The 22,770-nt window shown below is 34.5% G+C and overlaps 1 protein-coding gene across 1 annotated transcript in view; it reads left to right on the top strand.

Moving 5' to 3' along the window:
- LAMA4 (laminin subunit alpha 4) overlaps window positions 1–22,770 on the top strand; it is a 170,586-nt gene that overhangs the window by 42,775 nt on the left and 105,041 nt on the right. Inside the window, exons 2-3 of the mRNA XM_051997568.1 lie at window positions 8,029–8,130; window positions 21,163–21,287. Of these exons, the coding sequence (XP_051853528.1) occupies window positions 8,029–8,130; window positions 21,163–21,287 (227 nt within the window). The remainder of the gene's footprint in view (window positions 1–8,028; window positions 8,131–21,162; window positions 21,288–22,770) is intronic.

Here is a 22,770-nt window from a genome sequence, read left to right as displayed (position 1 = left end):
TCAGGGTTTTATAACAAGAAAGCTGCATAACAAGTTCCCTCAACTCCCACAATCTGTTATAAAAAGTGACATCCTGCAAAATAAATTATTGGTATTCTTTGAGATTGTTATTAAAATAAAACTTTTTCAGAAAAACAAAGACTTAAAATCAGAAAGATCATAAAAATGTGACATTTTAAATAGAAAAATAGTATCACTTCTTAGCTTGAGATTTCTTTTTTCAGTCTTTAAGTTTCTCAAAAGGGGAGCATAAAGTTCTTAAGCAAGATTGAGAATATTTGGAAAATATTCACCAGATCATTAGTCTATATAATTGAGTATAGTCTAAAAGGCATTCATTAGACTCCTGCCATATTCAAGCCCCTAAAGATCAAAAAGGCTAAAGGTAAAACTATCTTTCCACTCACTATGTGGATAATTTTTAATAGGCACTTTGATTTAATTGGAATAAAGAGCTCCAAATAAGGAACTTTCTCAATACCTTCTCTGAAATTTACCATCTTAGAAAATCTCTTGGAGTATTGAGAGACTTAAGTCACCTGCTTTGGGTCACTCAATTACAATTCCATCAAAGGTGGAACTTGGAACTTTTGCTTCCCAGGCCATCTCTCTCTTCACTGAACTCTGCTACCTTTCTTCTCTATCTACAATCTCATATTTGTAATTGTAAGGAACTTATCACTCATCAGGGGATCCAAAATTTCACCTTCCTGAGCTTTGATCTCCTTACATATAAACAAGATTCTTAAATGCAATGTGAGGGAACCTCATAAGGAAACTATGAAGAACAAAAGCACAAATGCAGAAATAATAACTAAAATAAATATTGTTATCCCTCATTTTGCCATTGAGTTGGGTCTTTTTTACTTGGCAAAGAATTATCACTAATTGTGCATGGGATGGTAGAAGGAACCTTGAATTTGGAGTCAGAAGTCCCAGACTTGGACCTTTCATCTTGGCCAATAACATAAACCTAAGTGACCCTGGGCACCTCCCCAGGTCTCAGTTTCCTCATTATTAATGAAGGGGTTGAACCATCTGGCTTCTAACACCCTTCTTACTTAAAAGTTACGATCTCACTTTCACCAGTTCTTTTCAGATCCAGGAGGATTAGCAAACAAGCAAAGACATCACCGCAATAGCAGAGGAGAAGCAGCTGCAATCTGAACTCAAACTGTTCTAAGCACAAATGACTATTTCCCTTACTTTAGGGGAGATTTGTGTCCAACTCTGAAGAGTTCAAAGAGAGAGCCATACTATCATTATTGCTTTTTGTAATTTTTCCAATGTTCTTACATCAATCTTGAAATAAATCTGTGGGTGTGTGTCTGTGTAGGTGTGTGACTGTGTCTGTGTCTGTGTCTCTGTGTGTGTGTGTGTGTGTGTGTGTGTGTGTGTGTGTTTTCATAAGTGTTACTTGAGTAGGGAGGAAGGCTTTGAACTAGATAAACTGTTGAAGAATTTGAAACAACTCTCCTAGCTACAGGAAGAAAAATCAGTCAAGCAATGGTGAAATTTCTTTTGGCCTCTAAAGCCTCACCCTTTGAAAACTGGGGAATTTGTAATTATGCAAGCAAAAACTAGAGAGTGGAAGGAGGATATACATGGATAATTCTCTCCAGATTTCAAATAAATCAGCCAAGAGAGCCCAACATCCAGCCAACTGAAACCACAGTATGCAGAAACTTACTTCATTACTGAGTTTTTTCTACTGAATTCACATGCTGACTGTAGATGAAAAATGCTAGAATTAGTGGCTCATTACCTCTAATGAGACAAAGCAGAATCAGTTTTATCTGAGCATTGTCCTTGATCTCTAGTTTAGTCTTATTAAATTCTAATTGGACAGGAAAAGACAAAACTATTTGGTTTGGATCGCTGTTTCAGGACATTTCAGGATCTTCCTAGCAATAACTAAACTTATTTACTGAGGGGCAACATGACACAGTGAATAAAGAGCTGCCCAAGAGGCTAAATAACTTTAGTCCAAGTTACTTCTCTGACACATGATAGTTGTATGACCCTGAACAAGTTAATTGTTCTATGTCCTAGACAGCTAAGATTATTTTAAAAAGTGAAAAATATAGGCTGATCTACACTGGAAAAGCAAGGTTCCCATGCCAGTGAACTGTCACCTCTGGAACAAGAACATAGTCAATTATCATTACAATATTGCTGTTACTATATAAATGCATTTTCTTCCCAAAAGTGTGGCACAATAGAAAGATACTCTGAAATCAAAGGATTTAGATTTAAATATGTCTAATATTTACTCCTTGTGTTAGATTGGACAAGTCAGTTAATCACCCAAGACCCCTACTTATTCATCTGTAAAATCAGAGGGTAGGATTAGATGACCTCTGAATCTCACTCCTCTGAAGTACATACTACTCTCTGTGTATACTGTAATGTTGCCTCCCATAGACTACTAGATGAGGAGTCAGAGGATGTATATTCAAATTTTAACATTTACTACCTGTTTAATCTTGAGAAAATACCTTTACTTGACTGGTTTTCAGTTTCCTTTCCTATAGAGTGAAAAAATTAAATAAAATGACCTATAAAGTTTCTCTCCATTCAAAATCTTTGATACTATCATCCAAAATTCATTGTTATGTGTGTATTATATATTTTATATATAATAAAATATGTATTCTATATATTAGTATAATATATGTTATATATAATATATTGTCTATATTATATTTTTATGTATGTATATACATGTGTATTGTGTGTTTTATATATTTATATACATATAAAACTATATGTATATGTATACATATAAATATATACATGTATTATTGTTATATTGTTGAAATATATATATATATGTTGAAATAATAATGTTATTTCAAGATTCTGGGATTTTACCAGTATGGCTACTATCTCTATGAAAGTAGATTACAATCCTTCCATTTTTTTATATAAAGTCGAATGAGTTAGTGTGGCCTAGTGGTCAATTCTAATCTTCCAGTTACCAGGTTTTTTTTCATAAACTAGAGTGAGATGTAATCTTCTAAGAAAATAAAGTTCTCTGGGACCTCTCTTTTCATCCTAAACTTGCAATGGTTTTTAAGTAAACCTAAAATCAACATGGTCAAATTGAGTACACTCAGAGCAAGAGGTTGTTTTGAGTTCTATTCTCAATATGATATCTGACTATAAATGCAACTTTCACAATTAAACTACAAAAGTTAAATAGTTCTGACTACAATGATCATTCCCTGGAGACAGTTGAGACTTGGTTTGGGGTGGGGAGAGTATGTGTGTTGGGGATGTGGGGATGTTGGATTTGGTTTTAGGCTGGGTTTTTTTGTTTGTTTTATTTTGGTTTTGGTTTTGGGGTGTTTATTTTGTTTGTTTGTTTTTTAATGCAAGGATCACTGACACTTCCAAATCTTGGACAGAAAAAGTCTTTCATGTGAGGTGAAATTGTCTCAACTAAAATACAGTGTTGAAAGAGAGATGCCAAAACAAATTTTAGAAAAATAAAACATTGATTTCTGGGTCATCAGTGTCACACAAATAGTTTGAACATTTTTATGGCTGATGTCATCAGTAAATTAATTTAGGAGTTAAAATATTTCCATAGCCAAGACAAAGATGTGAAATGGCCTCAACATCACAGAAAAATCAAGTAAGAAATACTAACAGAAAAGTCAAAATCTAGAAACTCAATTTACTAACCCAGTAATAAATTAAGGTGGTTAAGTTACTAGTCCAACCATTTTAGAAAGCAATTTATATTTATGCTAACAAAGTGATTAAAATGTCTTTATCTTTTGACCTAGAGATTCTAGTACTAACTATATATTCCAGGGAGATCAAAGCCAAAAAGAAAAGTCCCATATGCACCAAAATATTTATAGCAGCACTTTTGAAGTCGGAAAGAACTAAGGAGGGAAAGTAAGTGTCCATTAATTGGGAAATATCTAAACAAAATCTAGTACAACTGCTGATAGATTTAGTGTGGGAAGGAACTTCAGAAGAAATCTAATCCAACCCCCTCACTTGAATAGATGAAGCTTTGAGTGAAGAAAAAAAAGAATATAGTAAGTGTTTGCTATGTCACAGAAATTATGCTGAGAGCTGAGAATTAAAAAGAAGTAAGCAAAAGAATCCTTGCCTTCAAGGAGCTTGTACTCTAATATGTGAAGACAACACATAAAGGGAAGTTAAGTTAGAGTTATAAAAAGGTGAGGATAGATGGCACAGGGTGGAGATGAAGACTAAGTGACATGGTGAGCCTAGGACTAATTGAGAGTCCCAGTTCCAGTGGGAAGAGGAGGAGGGCTGGAGTAAATACAATAAGGCTAACACTCATCATTTAAGAAATGTGTAAATTGAGGACATGAATACAATGGAATATTATAGTTCATAAGAAATAATGATTATGAAGACAACAATTAATCTTGAACTGATGAAAATAAATAAATCAAGGGAAATAATATGTGCAATAAACTATAATAATATAAATAACAACAATAACCAAAAATATCTCAATACTATGTAATTATAATGATACACCTTGGACTCAAAGAAATGGTGAGGAAAAAAAAACTTATTTCTTTGAAAAGGTGGGGAACCATTCAATATGATAGATGTAGAGATTAATTTTGCTGAACTAGTTTTTCCCCTCATTCTTTTATTATTTTTTATTAGGTGAAACTGATCTCTGGGAAGGAGTGGGAAGAAGATATATCTAGAAATTAAGGCAATGCAAAAGCAAAAAAAATCATTTTAAATCAAATTATAACAAAATTATAACAATTTATAAGACATAACATAGATACTGGTTTTTAGAATGGTATTTTCTCATAGTAAAAATGCTGCTATATTCCCAACTCTGATCTATAGAAACTAGAGTGGAAGCCTTTTTTTTCCTAGTAGTGCATTAGAAAACAACTAATTCCCTTTCCCTATATCCTGCCCCCCATAAGTGCCACTTGGAATATAATAACAAAATGAAAGAAGTATCCTGCAAATTCCTTCAGTAATCCTAATTTCCTCCAGGGCCTTTCTGTGTATTGTTGTGTTGATTTAATGGGTGTTGGACTTAATGAGGTTGTCTAGAGGAAGGGATTGTCATATTTGAAGGGGGACAGATGTGAGGAGTTAAACTACATGAAGTCTTACTCTTTATATAGCAGTTTGGATCCAATATGATCATAGAATATGTAGTACTCTATAAATATCCAATCCAATTATGTCCAAATAATCCAAGTCAAGACATCACCCTGTGATGTCACTAGTTCTCTTCCGAAATGGAAGACAAACACCAAATATCCCACAAATACTTATTGATAGGTTGATTGAATAATTGATTGATGTTCAACTATAATTAAAGCTCTTCTCTTTCATTTCCCCATGCTGTATATAAAGAGTAGAACTATAAATATATTCTTATTTTTACCTACTAACAAATCAAGGACCATCCATATATGCAGAAGAGGTTAGATGGGCTTCATAAGTAACTGAGAATGATTAAACAGCAATTTTAGAGTCAAAGTGAAAGAGTTCATTCTTAATGGTGATCATAGGCTTTAGTAACTCTTTTTTTTAAATAATTAAGGTCTACTTGGGTTCTTTAATGATAGTCCTACACTCAAGGTGCTTTGAGGATGGAATTAAGCTTTTATATTCCTTTCCTCTCTCTACGTGCGAACTCGAGTGAGAATGAGTGATTGCTGAGTGTGACCTTTCACTCAACAATGGAATGGCTTTGTCCTCTCATCAAAAACTTCTTCCTAGAACATGTCAACTACTCTACAAGAATAAATAAGAGGATAAAGACAGATATTTTAGCCTAGTCTCTTTATCTAGATAGATAGCACAGTGGATAGAGTATCAAAATCTAGAGTCAGGAACTCATCTTTCTGAGTTCAAATTTAGTATATATCCCTGGGAAAGTCATTTTAACCCTCTTTGTCTCAGTTTCCTCATCTGTAAAATAGCTGGAGAAGGAAATGCCAGCCCACATCAGTATCTTGGCCAAAAAAAAAAAAAAAAAACCCAAATAAGGTCATAAAGAATTTGCTAAACAACAACAAAGCCCTGAAATCTACTCTGGGTTTTTCAATGTCATAGAACCATGAGACTAGAGAGATCATCTAGTCCACAGGTTCTTTTTTGTGTCATGAGTCCCTTTTGTTTCTCCAATAATGCATTAGCAAACAATCAAACCCCTTACCCTTTATCCTCAATCCCAAAAAGTGCTCTTGGGAAATAACAGAATGAAACTTAGACTATAACTTCCATTTGGTGAAGAATATAGAATCTTTTTAGAATAATGTTTTAAATGCATTAAATAAGGATTGTTTTATTTGTGTGTATGTATAAGATTACAAGGAAACAAATTATGTTGAACTAAAGTCATCAAAATACCTTTTAAAAAATTAAAATAAAACTCATGGACCTTGTGGCAAGAATTCTTAGAGTAGTTTATCTTCTTCCCACTTTCAATTATATGCTTAGGTCAAATCAAGGCTGTACTGCAAGAAAAGGAAACTGCAAATTACATTCATAATTCATAATAATGGATCCGTCATTCAGTTTATATTTTGCTCTTGTCTAACCTAAATGCTTCCTATTGGCATTTAAGATGCTTTCCTCTTAGTTGTCCCTCACTAGCAATGGAGATGGGCTTTCCAATGTAAATTATAAAATGTCTCCTTGTGGACTGCAAAAAAAATACTACCTCTGCCTTCCTTTATATGAACAAGAAAGCCAATTTCTTTGTCCTTTCTTCATGGAAGCTTGTTCCTGTGCCATAATCTTGTGGTAAATTGTGTAGAAAGAGCCCTGAACTTCTGGGTTTGAATCTTCACTCTAACTCTTACTAATTAAGACCTTAGGAGAATGGCTTAACTTTCCAGGGAGTCAGTTTTTTCATCTGTGAAAGCTGATCTTAATGATGTCAAAAGTTTCTTTCATCTTTTACATTCGAGAATGGACATCATTCTTGCTTAAATTTCCTCTGAGTTTTTCATGACCAGCTTCAGGGGTGGGACCCAAAACTTGCCATCACCCTAGGGGTGGTGACTAGTTGTTTTTCATTTTACAGAAGAAAATGTAAGAGGAAATAGGTTTACATCATAGTCCCTGAGAGGGGAAAAAAGGGAATGGGATGTATGCCAAATAAATTCCTGAGGGAAACTCTATAATCTCCCTCTCCCTCAGTAAATCTTTGGAAATAAAATAGAACATTATCTCTCTAGGATGGTTTAAAGGCAGATCTGACCAAAGGAACAGTGAGTAGATATCTATGTCTTTGATAATATGAGAACATGCCTTTCCTCCCCAAGAAATAAAAGGTAATAAAATACAGTGACTTATACCCCTAACACTCCTCCATGGAGCCTTTTCCTCATTCAAAGTTTCCAAATGTGTTAATTACATTCTAAATAGATTCCAGTTTTTTTTCAAATGTCAAGAAAATCACAACAGAAATTAAAGAATCCCAGATAAATAAGCCATTACATATATATGTATATGTGTATCTATACTAATATTCTGAGATTTAATGGGCATTCATACATTTAATACATACGTATACATATATGTAACTGTGTATCTATATCTTCTTGGAATAAGAAGGATCTAAATAGACACATAGTAGCTATATGATCTTGTGTAAGTCACTTAATATCTCTCAACTTTAATTTTCTCATCTATAAAATAGAAGAATTGTACTCACTGGCCTCCAAGTTCCCTTCTAGCTCCAAATCTACAGTGCTATGACTTTAATAAGACAAAAAAGGAGAGAAACTAATCAGAGCTCAAATTTATAAAGAATGAGGCATCCCATGTTGCCAATAAAAAGGATTATGTAAAACAAATTATGAAAGAAAACTTTGACAAAAGATCACAAGAACAGGGTCGATTGGATCCCTATTAGACTGTGTGTTTTGTAGAGAACATAAGATAATTTGAAGATTTTGAAGATTTGTCTTATCCTTTCTTTCAGAATTTGGGCTAAAGTTGACCTTTTAAATAAAAATTCTTTGATGTATATGTGTCTTTCAGAGCTGTGGAGTGGGATTTTTTCGCTCTGTGACGGGAGAGTGCTTACCCTGTGATTGTAATGGGAATTCAAATGAGTGTCTGGATGGCTCTGGATTCTGTGTGGTAAGTTCCAGTTCCTTTAATCCTGTATCTACTTCATTTTGCCTCTTTTATTTTGAAAGTAAAAAAAAATAAGACCATATTCACGAATATTCAATACACTTGGAACAGGTTAAAATCAGAAGAAATCAAATCGTGTGGACTGTGATCCCTCCCATGGAGCTGGACATGCAAACTTAGGTTCTTTGAAGAACACACTTATCGCGGTCCCTTGCTAAAGGAAGGCACATGAACCTCTGTGAGCCTCAGTTACAGAAATCTTACACATGAGTACTGTATTTGCTACAAGGGAGTTCAGTTACCACTAGTACTTTGATGATTCCAAAATGAGCCCAATTGACCCTGGGAAGAGGCAGTAGTGAAACTGATTCAGACAACTTTTCTCATTTATTACACATAAAGGAAACCTCTTTGTTCATTCTTTTAACTTGGAGCCCTCCCTTTTTTGTGGACAGTGACAAATAATAAAATCCCTTAAAGCAGCTTCATCTTTGCATTGTTTAGTCTAGATCAGCTGAGTTTTTCTCCTCCCCCTACTTTCTTAAATAACCCTTACATTCAGGATGTCCTCTGTTGGGGGTGTAGGCATTGGCAGCTGACAAAACCTACTCCCCCTTTCCAATGCTCCCATCTCCGGTTTCCTGTTATTTTAATACCAGAACTGTTTTTTTTCCAAAATCATCCCCATGGAAATGCTTGAGTGAATGTACAACTTTGATAATTTGTATTTCATTCACTCAACCCCCAGGACAGCAGGACTTAGCATCCCAGTCTCTTTTCTTGGCAAACGAGGAAGGCAAAAAGCTGGGAAGGTAGGGGGAAGTATATTCTCCCACAGGAAAAAAAATAGCAAGTGAGCTCATACGAAAACTATTCCTCCTGCCAGGTGCCTAATGGTAACAATGAGAAATACATCTGCCTGTCTGATAAAGATATTAGCATAATTGGGAATGGTATAGAAATGGGATAGGGAGATGAGAAAACTCCCTCTACTAATCTAGACCAGCACCATCTTTGAAATTTATGGCTTTCCAGAAGGGGTTCTTAACTTTTCTTGTATTATGAACGACTTGATACATAAAATAAAACACATAGCATTATAAAGGAAACCAAATATATTGAAATATATTGAAATTCAAATATATTGAAAGTTTTAATTTTTTCCACCCAAATTCAAATATCTGTGGACATCGCTTTTCAGGTCCTGACTTTAAGAGTTTGCCTAGAATAAAGAATTTAGTGACTTGTCCAGGATCACACAACCAGAAAATATCAGAGAATTTGAACTCAAATCTTCCTGTGGTTCTCCACACCACAGATGCTTCTCTTTAGCCTAAAGGAAATTTTCATCACTATTGAATTTTCAGTATAGAGTTTCAAAAGATAAATGGGAACTTCCTAGATACCATTCACTTCTAATGGCTAACACCTGGTCATTATTACTAGACAAAGAAACAGAGACAAAATAGTAGAGTCATACCTAGAAACTTTTAGATAAAGGTGAAACTCTCAAAACTGGGGGACAAGAAGGAGAGTTGGGTCATGGCAATAATGGTTCCATTATGGAAGACAGTTCCATGGGGTGGAAGTGAAAGAAAGTGGTGGTGTTGTTGTTTTTTCAAGAAAGAGAACAGACCATATCTGTCCATAGCACAGGCAGCCCCATTTGAATCACTTCAGCTGTTGAGGTGATAGAAAGAAAAGGAAGATCCCTGGAACATTTGTACTATAGCAATAGTACCATGGGACCAGGCAAGGGAACCACTCAACATTGTGCAAGGATCAGAGCATTGTACTAAGCAGCTCCCAGATATTGGGAGTAGGGCCAGGTGAGGAAGCAGGGTTACTCACTCTATCACTCTGTAAGCCAGAAGAACACAGCATCCCACTCCCCTAGAGATTTTGCACAACTCTAGCTATCAATACCTAAGAGACAAGGACCCATTGTCCCACCTAAGTTACTATTCATGTAGTGTTTATGAATGGAAAAACAGAGTATATCAGAGTACACCATCTCTGGTTTGTTTAATTTTTTTAAAAGGATGATTTATGGGAAGAACAAAACCATTCCTAAGTCACATGATGTATTTGGAGTACATGAACAAATTGAGTCATATCTTTTAATTTAGATAAAGTCCAGTTTCTAACCATTTAGTTTATTTGTCTTGTCTTCACAGTCCACAACAGGTCAACTCATGATTTTGGTCTTCTTTGCTACAGATTGTTCTCAACTGTCAAGGAGCTAGAAAACAAATATTATATTTACATTACAATACATATTACGTCTCATTTATAGCTAGCACCCTTGTCATTTCATAGCCAAAAGATACCTGAGAGAAAAATATAATCCCATCCCATTTTACAGATGGGGAAACAGGGATTTGCAGAAATTCAATTCATTTTAATTTAATTTACAATCATTAAATGACTAGGTATAAAATCACTAGGCTGGATATTAGTGATCTAAACACCAAAACCAAATAGTCCTTGTTCTCAGTGAGCTTGTATTCTACCTTGAATATATGGGGAAGGGTACTCAAGAAAATAAATATAAACAATATATAAATATAAAAAGAGAGAGTGCTAATAACTGAGTATATATAAAAGGGCTTTGTGTACGAGACTGTTGAGTTATATTTATATGTAGGATTTATATTTATATATAGGATATATATATTTATATAAGGATATATAGGAGATTTTTACACACACACACACACACACACACACACACACACACAGGATTATATGGGACTGAGGTGAGGAATAAAGTCATCATTTATGAAAAGCCATGGAGGCAAGAAATAGCATGGCATGTTTAGAGGGAATAGCCAGTAAATCAATTTGAATGGAACAGAGAGGGGGAGAAGAGGATTAATAATACAAAATAAGACTAGAAAGATAGGAGAGAAATAAAGTTGGGATTACTTTAGGATTACTTTAAATGACAAACATTTTTAGGCTAAAAGGGACCTGGAGAAAATATATTTTAGGAAAGTTCTAATAACCTTCTTCAAGTATTTGAAGAGGGATTAATCAAAAAGAAAGTAAAAAGGGTAAAAGTGTCAGAGAATTTACAAATTTAGATTTTATGTAAAGAGAAGCTTCATAAAATGAGAATTTTCAAAGCAAAATTGTCTATTTAGAGAGTTGTGTAGTACAGTGAATAGAACCTTGACCTGGAATCAGGAAGAGCAAAATTTTAGACACTATGTGATCCTAGATAAATCATTTCATTTCGATCAACCTCAGTTTCTTTATCTGTAAAATAGTGTTAATAATAAGACCTAAATCCCAGGGTTGTTGTGAAGATCAAATGAAATAGTATTTGCAAAGTATTTTACAAACTTTAAGGTACTATATAAATGTTAGCTATTGTTATTTTTATTATATTACTTCAGAAGAAGGTAGTTCCTTCCATTTGAGCTCTTGAATCAAAGGAAGGATACTTCCAATTGGCTATGTTCAGCTGTGTTGTAAAGGGATTTCTGCTTCAGGTATAGGTTGGACTAGATGGCCTTCCAACTCTGAGACTCTGTGATTTATTGAGTCTGTATTTTTTTTCCCAGAGGCAATAATAAACCTAAGATTTTTTGAGTAGAGATTCTGCTATACTTAGATGTGTTTTAGAAATATCATTTGGAAACTAGGAAGAGAATGCAGAGGGAAAAATAATGGAGAGAGACTAATTAAGAGAATATTGTGAAGTACAGGTGATTTGCCCCCAGGTCATGTAGCTAGGTAGTCCAGCAAATAGAAAATTGGGCCTGGAATCAGTGAGATTCATTTTCTGGAGTTCAAATCTGGAATTCAGGCACTTACTGTCTTTGTGTCCCTTTACTCTGTTTGCCTCAGTTCTTCATCTCTAAAATGTGTTAGAGAAGAAAATAGCAAACCACTTCAGTATCTTTACCAAGAAATCCTAAACAGGGTTACAAAGAGTCAGATATGACTGAACAACAGCATGCAACTAGTAAAGGGTAGACCCAGGTATGCAGACTTAACTTAGTAGTCCATTCATAGCACAATGCTGTCTCATTGTTATTGTTTCTGCTGTTGTTATTTGATTGTGTCTGACTCTTCATGACCCCATTTGGAATTTTCATGGCAAAGACACTGAAATGGTCTGCCATTTCCTTCTCCAGTTCATTTTACAAATGAGTCAACTGGGCAAATAGGGTTAAATGATTAGTTTGGGGTTGTATAGCCAATAAGTATCTGAGGTCAGATTTGAACTCAGAAAAATGCCAGGTCCAGTGCCATCTAGCTATCTATTGTCACTGATTAAAACTATAATGTTTTATATTTAAAAATATAAATGTTTCAAATGTTTTAAGTTTGGTTGAACCAATTTTTGACTCTTGCATTCCAAAGAAACTGCCTTCCATTTCCCACCTACCTTCCCCCTTGAAGAAAATCATTTTGACTTATTTTCATATTGAAACCAACAAAAGTCATTGTGCACATCTATCTCCAACTGCCCCTCATTTTCTCCTAAGCCTGCTTTTTCCAGGTAAAATAAAGTAACTAAGTTTCTTTGCACATTGACTTTCAAAAGAAGCAGGACAATTCTGCAACTGATCCAACAAAAGTAAACTGGAAAATATTTTGAATATAATTTAGACAAACAAAAATGATACTTCCTCAAAAGTAAAAATTTTAACCTATAATTTAGAAGGTCAGAGAGTATTTGATGAGTCATTAATGAGTTCAAGTTACCAAGCACAGAAGATGAAATGTATTCCATGATGCTAAAAGAATTTGGAAATATAATTACTGATGAATTATCAGCAGTGTCTGGGGGGGGGGAAGAAAAATATTTGAAAAATCATAGAAAATAAGAAAAGTCACAAGAAAAATGTTTCAATTTTCCAAAAAGGAAGAAATGAATTTTTCTAATTCTAATGTGAGAAAATTCTAAAACTCATCAAAGAGCTCATTTGTGAGCAATTAGTAAGGGAAGCAATGATTGCCAAGAGCTAATATGGTTCATCAAAAACAAGTCATGGCAATACTAGCATTTCTCTCTCCCTCCCTCTCTCTCTTCCTCTGTTTACCGCCCCCCTTTTTTTTTCTCTATCTCTGTCTGCCTTTCTCTCTGTCTCTCTGTCTCTCTCTCTCTCTCTCTCTCTCTCTCTCTCTCTCTCTCTCTCTCTCTCTCTCCCCACCCGTGTGTGTGTCTGTCTGTGTCTGTCTCTGTCTTTGTCTTTCTCTCACTCGCTCTCTCTCTGTATATGTATGTGTCTCTCTCTTTCTCTCTCTCTGTTTCTTTGTGTGTCTCTATCTCTCTGTATGTGTCTGTGTGCGTGTGTGTGTCTCTGTCTCTGTCTTTCTGTCTGTCTCTCTGTGTATGTCTCTATCTCTATCTCTTTCTCTGTCTCTCTCTCTCTGTTTCTCTCTCTCTCTCTCTCTCTCTCACACACACACACACACACACACACACACACACACTAGGAGATTGGTTAACTAGAGGAATGACATAGGATCTAGGATCTAGACCTGAAAAAAAAATGAAATAAAAACCTTCTAGTGAAATTTTTTTCTATTAACATGTCAGCACATTCTCCGGACTTTATATAATCTTAAAGACCTAGGACATTTAGAAGTTGAGTCACTTGTCCAAGATCTCACTTAAGTAAGTAATTTGAATGCCAGGTCTTTCTGGCACCAATTTCAGCACTCTTTCCCCTCTGTTATATTGTCTCTCCAGAGCACATTTGGCTTTGACACAACCTCTCATGATAATTTTTATGAGGTGGAGAGTTGTAGAACTGATGAAAAAAAAGAATTCAAACTCAGTTGAATGTCTAGATCAAAAGAGTAGCCAGTGTCCACGCTCAAGGCTTCTCAACTTGGTGTTGTTTCTCTTAACATGTTTATTAATGACTTAAATAAAGGTATAGTGATACATTATCAAATTCTCAAATAAAACAATCAAAATACAGATTTAAAAAGCTATCACCTCACTAGATGATGGGATAAATATAACAAATAGATATGCAATAGGGATAAATATAATATAAATCTACTATACTAACATATTTCATATTTCAAATATTTTCAGATTTTAGTAGATTTCAAGCTTAGTAAGAAGCAATAGTTTCCCAGTCACAAAGAAAAGCTGATGTGATGTTAGATTGTATTCATATAATCATATTTTATCCAATAAGAAAAGTAATATTCCCTCTCTAGCTTATCATGGTCTACATTTGGATCATTATGTTTAGGCATAGAAACTATATTTTGAATAGGAAGTTGACAAGCTGGGGAATGTCCAGAGCAAACTGAATGGAATGGTGAGAGGATTAACAGTTATACCACATAAATATTAATTGAAAAAATGGGAATGTTAAATCTTTGGGGGGGTGGGAATTGATAGACACAAAATAATTGCTTTTAAGTATATGAAGGCCTGCCACATAGAAGAAGGATTAGATTTATTTTGATTACTACAAAAGACAAATCTAAGAGTAATAGATAGAAGCATCAGAGAAGTCACATTTAGTTCATATGAAGAAAATGCCTAAAAATTTAGGTTGTACAAACGTGGCATGAGTTGACTGTAGAAGTCATATCACTGAGAACCTCAAATGATGATTGGATTATCTTTAGGGAATGTTATAAAATAGATTTCTGCTTCAGGAGTTGGATTGGGTGGCCTTTAAATTTTCTTTCAGTTCTAAGATTCTATATAGAATGAGAAATTTTAAAAGGGTCTAAAAAAATTTTTTTTTCATTAAATAAGATTGCTTTCAGAAGGCAATGTTACATAGGTGATTGTGTGTGTGATAATAAGGAGGGAACATTTCCTTGAATTTCCTCTTGCGTATCTATAAGTTTCTTTGGCTGCCAATGTATTAGAGAAACATAAAGAAATGTCTGCATTCCAAATGGATACTATATGAAAAGTAAGTATAAAGCTTCAGAAGCCAAAAGCATCAAAATCAGCTTCTCAGAAAGACTCTTAAAATAACTAAATATCCAAGTCTCAAAACTATGCCCTCCTCCCCAACCTCCAGTTTGTTTCTTTCATTTTGGGGAAGGTAAGTCTTCAATTACATTACATCCAAATGAATTTTTTATTAGTCTCAAAGTCTAATTAAAACATTATTTACTAAAACCCAAGATGCCCTGTCTCTAATTTCTTCAGACAGCATTTTGTTTATGGCTCCCAACTCTTCAACATTATTTGTTCAGCAAAAATTGATCCACATGAAATTTCTGCCAGACTAAGCATACACAATCAACAAATCAGCACAGTTATTTGGGATCTGAAAACAAGAAGAAATTGCTTCTCTTTCCTATTTTACATGAAATTATAAAATTGGAAGATGGATTGGCTTGCATAATCCTTTCATTAAAATTGAACAGTTGTTCAATCTACTGCAAATGAGGGAAAAGAAGCTTAATTCAACTTGAGCTAAAGTAATAAAACAGTATTTACCTCAGCTTTTAATGTTAAAGGGACATAAAGGACATATGAAACAGTGGGGGTTTCCTGTCACCCTCTTATAATAACAGTCAAATAAATGGGCACAGAACATAATCAGTTCCTTGCATAATAAAACACAGAGTACCTCCTGGAAATAAGATTGGGTCACTTTTCCATTACACAATGTGACAAAACCAACTATGGTGCAAAACTAGAAGCCCAGCATATTTTGGTAAACTCCTGGGAACAATAAAGAATTAATAAAATTACACTGTTTTTTGCTTTCTTAATTATGGTCATAGTAGTTTGCAAAAAAACAGAAAGTCTTGCTCTCAAATCAAGAATGGATGCTAATTGGTACTAATGGCTGAATCAATAATTTATATCAGATGAATGGGTTCATTCATTTCCTATATAAGGATGAATTATGTTTAAGTATTTCCATGTTCAAAACCTCCTCTCTTCCCCACACCCTCATCCCTATACACATGTATATGAGTAAAAGTGAATTCCTCTTATCAATGCAGATCAATTGTCCTGAAACTTATGGTCTCAGAGTCAAATCAGTAAGCATTTACTAAGCTTTTACTCTGCAGTCAAGCACTTTGCTAAGTTCTAGGGATATAAAGACACAATCCTTGCTCTCCATACTCTCAATGAAGAAACATGTAAACAACTTTATACAGAGCAGCTAGGTAGTACATTAGACTGAGTGCTGAGCCTGAAGTCAGGAAGACATCTTCTTGACTTCAAATCTGTCCTTACACTTTTCTAGTTTCTGATCCTAGACCACTCACTTAGTCCTGTTTGCCTCAATTTTCTCATCTGTAAAATGATCCAGAGAAGGAAATGACAAACAACTCCAGGTTTTCTGCAAACAAAACCCCAAATGGGGTCACAAAGAGTCATACATGACTGAAAAACTCTCTGTGTGTGTCTCTTCCTGACTAAAAAAACTCTCTGTCTCTCTGTGTCTCTGTTTCTCTGTGTGTCTCTGTGTCTTTGTCTCTGTCTGTCTCTCTCTCTCTCTGTCTATCTCTCTCTCTCTCTCTTTCTCTCTCTCCTCTCTGTTCTCTGTGTGTATGTGTCTCTCCATCTTTCTTCTCTCCATCTCTGTTTTTCTCTTCTCTGTTTCTATCTCCTCTCTATGTGTGTATGTCTCTCTCTCTCTGCTGCCTTCTCTCTCTTTGTTGCTCTCCCTCTCTGTCTCTCTCTCTTTGCCTCTCTCTTTCTGTCTCTCTATGTATATGTGTATGTATATATGTGTGTGTGTAAATGTATATAAGAACATGTACATACATATGTATACATTTTTGTCTTGTGTACACATATGTATGCATATATGTAATATAAGACACTGAAAATTAAGTGATTTGTTCAGAGTCCATCAGCCAGTATTTAAGATCTGAACCTAAGATCTTCCTTTCTCTGAGGACAGCTCTCTCTCTACTATACCACACTATCTCTTCACCTCTCCATATGGATTTCCCTTAATCACCTTCCAAAGACCTACATTTAAATGAAATTAATGTTTACCAAATGTTATTTCTATAAGTTCTATGGCATTTTCATGTTTAAATGGCAAGGTTGTTGAGGACTTAGGCAAGAAAAACTCATTGCAAGGCAAATATCTACGATCTCCTAAAAGGTATAGATGTCTTTTAGAAAATCTCATAATAGACATTTAGATAAATGCAGCAAATGAGGAAAAGTGTTTGTACTTTGTGAAAATTAGAAGGGTTGGAAGAGATTTGGTGTTTTTACCCTTGAGGGCAATTGTTCCCCCACTTCCAGGGCAGCCAAGGAATTCACAAACATCCATCAAGCAATAAGGGATTATAATGGGTATTGGCTCAGTTTTGCAACTTAATAGGTTCTTCAAGCATGAAGAATGACCTTACAGCTTACAACTGCTAGATTTTCTCCTGCACAGATGGGCTTCATCTGTCCAACAATGGAAACAAATTTAGAAAACTTTTACAAACATCCTGGAAGTCCTGCCTGTAGCTCAGCATCATGAAGACAAAATAATTTAGACAACATTCAACAATACAGTAATACCAATTTTTAAAAAAATCAGCACCAACCATATGCAGGGGCTAGACACCCAGAGTAAATAAAACAATCCCTGCCCTCAAGAATATTAAATTCCACTGGAGAGACATCACATGTACAAGAATAAATAAATATAAGTTGGTGTTATGAAGGACAGAGTATTATTAACCAACAGCACTATGAAGTAGTTATCAGATAGGCAACAGACGAGCCAGGAATAAACAGTATCAAGGAACCTAAGGAGAAAGTAGACGGGGGTAGGGTTAGTCAACAGTCCCAAAAGCTACAGAAAGCATTTAAGATATGTTTCAGTTGAGTTGTAAAATTGGAAGCTAGATTGTAAAAGATCAAAAAATGATCAGGTGGTAAGAATGTCAAGTCTGGGATAAAGAATAGTCACCGATTTTGACTTTTGGTTACATCCCTATTTCTTATTTACACAAAAGACTGAAGAAATACTTTTCTATTTCATTAAAGGAAAAGGGAAATAGCAACATAGAATTTCATTCATTTCCAACTTTTTTCTTTTTTCTTTTAAATTTTTTTCCCAACTTAAACACCAAAAGAGAGCATTTCCATATATACAGTAAGACATAAAGAATAAATATATAGAGAATACATATATATATATCCTAGAATATATAGAGAGAATATCTTTATGAAATTGAAATATTGCTTTTGAAAAAACACATACAACAAATTCTACATGTTACTTTTAAAACTATCCTGTTGGCCTATACTTTCTTATTAAATTCCTTCTGTTCTCATTTGTTCATCTAAAAAAGAAATACATAAAAAATAATTGATAATTTATAGTAATACAAAAAATTTACATTGACAATAGTCATCTTTTTTATATATTACTAGTGCTAACCCACTTCCCTTAAGGAAAAAGCAAGAGAAATGGAGAAAAACAAACTATAACAAATATGCATAATGAAGCAAAAACAAATCCACACAGTGCAAATGTTGAAATATATATGTTTCTGCAGCTGGTGTGCATCACCTCTCTGTCAAGACTTCAGTAACATGCTTCATCATACGTTCTCCAGAGACATTGCTTGTCATTTCATTAATCAAGATTCTCAAGTCTTTTGAAATTGTTTTTCTTTACATTGTTGCCATCTTTTTATAAACTATTCTGGTTCTGGCCCTATTTTGGTTTCAAAAGAGTGATCAAGTTCCTTTAAACATATCTAATTGACAAGGACCCAGATTCATTCTTAAACCCTGCTCTGATAACATAACCACCACCAAGTGCTGGTGATAGATTGTTTTCATGTAAAACATTCATAAATAATTAAATATCCACTGTGAACACTATAGTAATGACTAGCCTCCTTCCAGAGGTATGTTTTCTTTATTTGACTCATTTGGATATATTTGATTCATTTTAAACCCAGATTCTATTAAAGAAAAAAGTTTACATCCTGGGATATTTTTAATGCTTAGATGTTACTGAAGGAAATAGAAGTCTTCCTTTCCTGCTTGAATATTAATCCTGAAAGCTGGATTCCTCATTGTACAATCCTTCCCACAGGAAACACAGCCTGTACATTTGTTTTTTCAATAAATGAAAATTAAAAATAAATAAAATTTTAATAAATGAAAATTAAAATAAATTAAAATTCCATTGTCATTTAATACAGAGGACAACTCCAAAAAAAATTAGAATCATCTATCTCTTTGTAGCATTTCATAGATTGCTAATATGCAAATGTACCTCTTTTGTCTTCTTTTTAAAATTTTGTTCATTTATTTTTGGAGACAATCAGGAAATGTCTAAAATCAGATTTGAATTCAGCTCCTCCTAATTCCAGGACTAGTGCTCTTTCTACTGTACTGCCTAATTGCCCTATGTACTTCCTCTCTTACACTTCTCCTTACTTAAAGAACTTTGAATTTTGCTTATGCATTTATCATATTCTTATTGATAGGCCACCTATCTGTTGTGCACATTATAATCTTCCAGCTAGATTGACATCTCTTTGCGGGTAGGCTCTGTACATTCATTGCCTTTGAAGCTCTCCCAATATCTAATATAATACAAGATATGTAAAAGATACTTCATGCAGGCTACCGGACATTCTAACAATCCACATGAGCAAAGGAGGCTATATTTCTCTATCTCTCTATTTTAAAAGTGTTTTTGCATTCAGAAAGAAGAAACGATATAACAAATTAGTAGTGTGTCTCTTTTTCTATCTTCCTATTCTTTATTTTCTAATTATTTCTATTGGAGATATTGTTGATCTTCTAATCTATCCACATAGGCCATAAATCATAGAAAGAATTAACATTCACCTACTCCAATGTGTTGGCTTTGGGCCAGAGAAACTGAATAATTTACCCAAGATCATATATCAGAAATTAGTGAAGAAGATAGCATATGAACCAAATTCAGATTTTTTTTCTATTTTACCACACATTCCATTGTCATAGAAGTAGTTTTCTTTTGATACTATTTTCATGTCAGGAAAATAGGCTAATCCTTTTGGAACATCCAGAGCTAGAATTCAATCTTGTTACCCTTTTGAATTTTAAGTATTGATGTATTGATAATGCCTTCCTGACTTCAAACCATGTTCTATTTGGAATAAGCAAGACATCTTAGAAGCTAACATGTTAAACTTTTATACTTAATATTCATAGTTAACATTATAAGGTATTATTATGAGCTAGTACTGTGCTCAGCACTTTGCAATCATTTGATCCTCACAACAACACACAGAGGTAGGTACTTTTATTGTCTGCATTTTAAAGTTAAGGTAACTGAAGCAAGCAGGATTGAATGATTTGCTCAGGGTCACACAGCTAGTGTCTAAGACCAGATTTAAAATCAGACTTCTTCTGAATCCAAGCAAGAGCTCTATTCACTCATCCTTTCCATCTATCTCTTTAATGATCAAGACTGAAGCTAGAAGGAAAGCATCCAAGGACAGACCCAATCCCACTAATGATCACTGTGGGAGCTTAGAACTGCTTTATTTCTTTCTTGGACCAATTCATTCCTCTGTAGGCAATCTGGTTCCTCTCTCCCACCTCCCACTCCTAGGGACCCACCATATTAGTGCCAGACTAAGCACAGACACTCTAATAATGGCTTAGGTCACTGCAATTCAAAATTCCTAAATTCAAATGATCCTCCCACCTCAGATTCCCCAGTCTTAGGAATTATAAGTATAACCACCATACCAGGCTTTATTATTTTACTTAAACATTAAAAAAATAGTTGCAGTTTCATTGTTTTTTTTAATTGTATTAGAGACTCTCAAGTCTCAAGTGGTCAGTCCCTGTAGCATTGCCTTAGTCTCATATATCATACTATTAACATTCTCTTGCTCTGAACTTTAATTGTTCAAAATGGTTTCCCTTTCATCTTACTATATTACCCATTAATAACATTCTCTATCTAATCTAACAACATTTTGGCAGACCCAGGTCTGGCAACGGTTCTACTTGGCACTATTCTTTGGTTCCTTCATATGAGCCAATAGAACTTTTATTTTATGCTGGTCTCTTTTGTTTTTGTCCTTTTTTTTACATAGAACTGTCAACGGAACACTACTGGAGAACACTGTGAAAAGTGTCCAGATGGTTACATTGGGGATGTCATCAGAGGAGCTCCTAGACTCTGTCAGCCATGCCCTTGCCCTCTGCCCCATATGGCCAAGTAAGTTTAATACAAATGTTGTCCCCTTATATGTTTGTTTTTCCTCCCCCTCCTTCCCTTTACTTCTTTGATGTATTGTTATACAGATAAGTTTTTTCCACAGTCAAAAAGTGATTTTTTTCCCATATCCAAAGGAAGAAAGTCAAAATGTTTTCTTCCCCTTTCATTCTTTTTCTCTTAAACAAAAATCAAAATTTCATTTAACCTGACTGCTTTTGATCATTCCATCATTTGGTGCTTCCAGCATGAACTAAAAGAAGAAAATATTTGAACAGCTCCCATCAGTCTTTCAGAAAATACCAATTCCTTCAAGTCAATCCTGTATTTATCATATGTAATGATATTAATATGTGGGGAAATACTTGGTGACAAATGTGAAAGTTGCCATTTTCACCATCTCTTTATTTTTCCCATAAACTATGTATGCTTCCTTACTTTTTAGTCTCTTTTCTCACTGACTGATTATCCAGGTTGTATACTTGAGCATAGCCCTTAGCCATGTCAGATGGATCACTTGTCTACTCTCTGGAGAGGGAGCATGACAAGGAGAGCAGTAGGCTTGCAATCAGTAAGATACAGGTTCAAATACCTCCTCAGGCACTTAATAGCTATATGAACAGATATAATGATAGCATTGATCTCACCCAATTGTTGTGAATATTAAATGAGATAATGTATGTAAATTGCTTTGCAAAACTTAAATAGCTATTTAAATGCAAGATAGTATTTTTATTATTACCTGAAAACAGGCTTTCCTGTCATATTACAGTTATTTGGGTTAAATGTGTTCTATCCAACATTCTAATGATTCCAAGTTTCACTTACTATTTCATTATGTAAGAGCTCTTATTGCAACATTCATTTTTCAGACTTTGAGCTGTTAGGCAGATTCTCCAGGTGGGGGAGGGGAGGAAGATGAATTAAAATGATAGCCTTTGGGGGTACCTTCTAATTATATTATTCTGTGATTGCATTTTCCCTTATATGAATGACAAAAATTTCCTGTCTGAATTATCCAACACTAATTTGTTGGGAGATGAGGTGCTCACAATCTCATTCCCCATGCATCAATACTCTTTTCCTACATCATTATTTTTAAATTGCTATTGCAAAACTTATTCTCAATTTCAAGCCAGGATTCCCAATGCCTTAGGCTCAGAGTAAGACAAGGCTCCTCTGAAAGCTGTGTTAACACTTTCAAGTCACTAAAGTAGTGAGTATCTAGAAATAGTCATATACTAAGTGGTCTAAAAAATTCTACTGGTACCAAACAACTATTTTTATTTTTTTTCCTTTATGTATATATAGATTATGACCAGTAAGTAGACAAGATACCAGGAAAATTTGCCTAGATAGATGTCAATTCACAGACATAAATAGTTAATTAGGGCCAGAGCATATTGGATGGTGTAAGTGAAGAAGAGGCAGATAGAAGAGATGCTGTGAAGGTAGAATCCCCAAAACTTGGTAAATGATTGGATAG

The sequence above is a fragment of the Antechinus flavipes genome, chromosome 4 (assembly GCF_016432865.1).
Source record: "Antechinus flavipes isolate AdamAnt ecotype Samford, QLD, Australia chromosome 4, AdamAnt_v2, whole genome shotgun sequence".
NCBI lineage: Eukaryota > Metazoa > Chordata > Mammalia > Dasyuromorphia > Dasyuridae > Antechinus > Antechinus flavipes.
Note: the sequence above shows the minus strand (reverse complement) of the source record. Positions and strands in the feature narration are given on the sequence as shown.